Source organism: Xyrauchen texanus, chromosome 23 (genome assembly GCF_025860055.1).
Source record: "Xyrauchen texanus isolate HMW12.3.18 chromosome 23, RBS_HiC_50CHRs, whole genome shotgun sequence".
Classification (NCBI taxonomy): domain Eukaryota; kingdom Metazoa; phylum Chordata; class Actinopteri; order Cypriniformes; family Catostomidae; genus Xyrauchen; species Xyrauchen texanus.
In genome coordinates this window covers 1,430,208-1,432,707 of record NC_068298.1, presented here as the reverse complement: position 1 = coordinate 1,432,707, position 2,500 = coordinate 1,430,208, and the positions used below count along the sequence as shown (strand labels likewise).

The 2,500-nt window shown below is 43.2% G+C and overlaps 1 protein-coding gene across 1 annotated transcript in view; it reads left to right on the top strand.

Annotated features, from left to right (window-relative positions):
• Positions 1 to 2,500, top strand: part of spata5 (spermatogenesis associated 5) — a 53,457-nt gene that overhangs the window by 20,705 nt on the left and 30,252 nt on the right. The window contains 2 exon segments of the mRNA XM_052154708.1: positions 491 to 548; positions 550 to 618. Coding sequence (XP_052010668.1) covers positions 491 to 548; positions 550 to 618 — 127 coding nt within the window.

Genomic DNA, 2,500 nt, shown 5'->3' with positions numbered 1-2,500 from the left:
AACAGCCTAGCAATATTTAGCAGCCAGTAAGAACACCCTGTGAACCAGACAGAATAGCCTCACAACCAGGCAGAACAGCCTAGCAACACCTAGCAATCAGCTAGAACACCCTAGCAACGTCTAGCAACCAGCCAGAACACCCTAGCAGCTAGGAACACCTGAGCAACACCTAGGAGCAACCAACCAGAACACCCTAGCAACCAGCTATAGCCTAGCAACACCCAGCAACCAGCCAGAACACACTAGAAACCAGCTAGAACACCATAGCAACACCTAACAACCAACCAGAATATCCTAGCCACCAGTTTGAACAGCCTAGCAACCAACCAGAGCACCCTAGCAACCAGCTAGAACCCCCTAGCAAACCCCTAAGTGCAGTGTGAACGTCGTCAGTATATTATATATTAGATCTGTATTCTATTTTTGCAAATGTTCGTTCATGCAGTATAAAGTCTGAATGGATTAATGTGACTGAATGTGCGCTCTGCAGTTCTTCTCATGCGGGTGGAGTTGGTGATCGTGTGTTGGCTCAATTACTGACCGAGATGGGACGGAATCGAACAGTTAAAAGACGTCACGGTTCTCGCCGCCACCAACAGACCTGATATGATTGACAAGGTACAACACCTGTCTCACAACCTACAACACACACACACACACACTCACACTCACACACTCACACCCATATATACACACACACACATTTCCTCTCTTATAGCTCCTGCTGTGCTTCAGTGTTTCCTCTTCCTGTCATGAGGTTCACAGCAGCTGTCAGTCACTCTTGATTGACAGCTCCTCTATGAGTCACAGCGGGGCGTCTGGTGGAGTTCTGACCCCCTTATAGAGTCCGCAGGATCCCCCCGTCCACTGTTCTGCTGTTAGAAACTTCATTTGTGTGCAGATTACAGTACGAGTGTGTGAGGAAACAGCTGTGAAATCAGTTCTGTGTCACACACACACACACACACACACACACACACACACACCTCACGGACACATTTGGTGTGACACAGTGAGGGTCTCTCTACCCCCCATTTGATATCATGAGGTGTTTTTCCACCACAAGATGACACCAACCAGGAATGGTAAAACATATTTAAGAACTAATAACAAATAAATCTTTTTTTTTTGTATTTTACACGTCTGTTCTGTATATGAGAAACATGTCATTAATTCATCATATTCATGCAGAGTTGTTCATAATTTGATGTTTAATCACTGAATCCACTCTTAATCTGTATGAGGTTATAACGTCTATAATTACATGATCATTATTCATGAGCATCTCTGAATTAGATTCACTTCCTGTTTCTGCTGATATTAGAGACACATTAAATGCTGCAAAACTGTGAATCTATAATCAACTTCACACAGAAACCGCACAGAGAGTGTGCGGTAGCATCGTGAGTGCAGGAGATTCATGTTGTTCATAATAAATGGCAGAAATTATTGCAAAAGTTCACAAGAATTTCTAATAGTTTTGAATTTGTTTGCTTTAATGAGAACAGAAAGAAAAAATATAGAGACAAATGTGATATAATAATATCTCTGTCAGCTCTTGAGTTTCCTGTTTCTGCATTGTGAGTCTATACACACACACACACACACACACACACACACACACACACAATCATACACTCATACACACACACAGTCACACACACACAGTCACACACACACAGTCACACACACACAGTCATACACATACATACACACACACACTCATACACATACATACATACACACACATACATACACACACACACTCATACACACACACACTCATATACACACACACACACACACTCATACATACTCATACACACACACACTCATACACTCTCTCACACACACACACACACACACACACACACATACACACTCATACACACACACACACACACTCATACACACTCATACACACACACACACACACTCATACACACTCATACACACACACACACACACACATACACACTCATACACACACACACACACACTCATACACTCTCTCACACACACACACACACACACATACACACTCATACACACACACACACTCATACACACGCACTCATATACACACACTCTCTCATACACACACTCTCTCATACACACACTAATACATCAGCACGCCCTGGGTTGAAACTCGTGACTCCAGGTGTGATAGTCCGCATCGATACTTGCTGAGATACACAGAGACCCGTCAAGTGTCTTTTATTAAAATGCATGAGTCACATGGTCTACTTTAATGGTGCTTTTATGGTTCATTTATGTCCATTTGTGAGCTTGATAGTAACGAAAATGACTAACACGGTGTATCAGACTTGGATCGGGCTTGTAGGACTGATATTGATCACTGATATATACAGTATATGAATATAGAACTGGACACATCGGGAAACAGCAGGACGTGAAACCGCAGGAAGTGTTTGAGCGGCCATCTTGGTATGCCGAAACTGCCATAGAGCATCAGTGTCTGACGGCCCGCCCTCCTCCA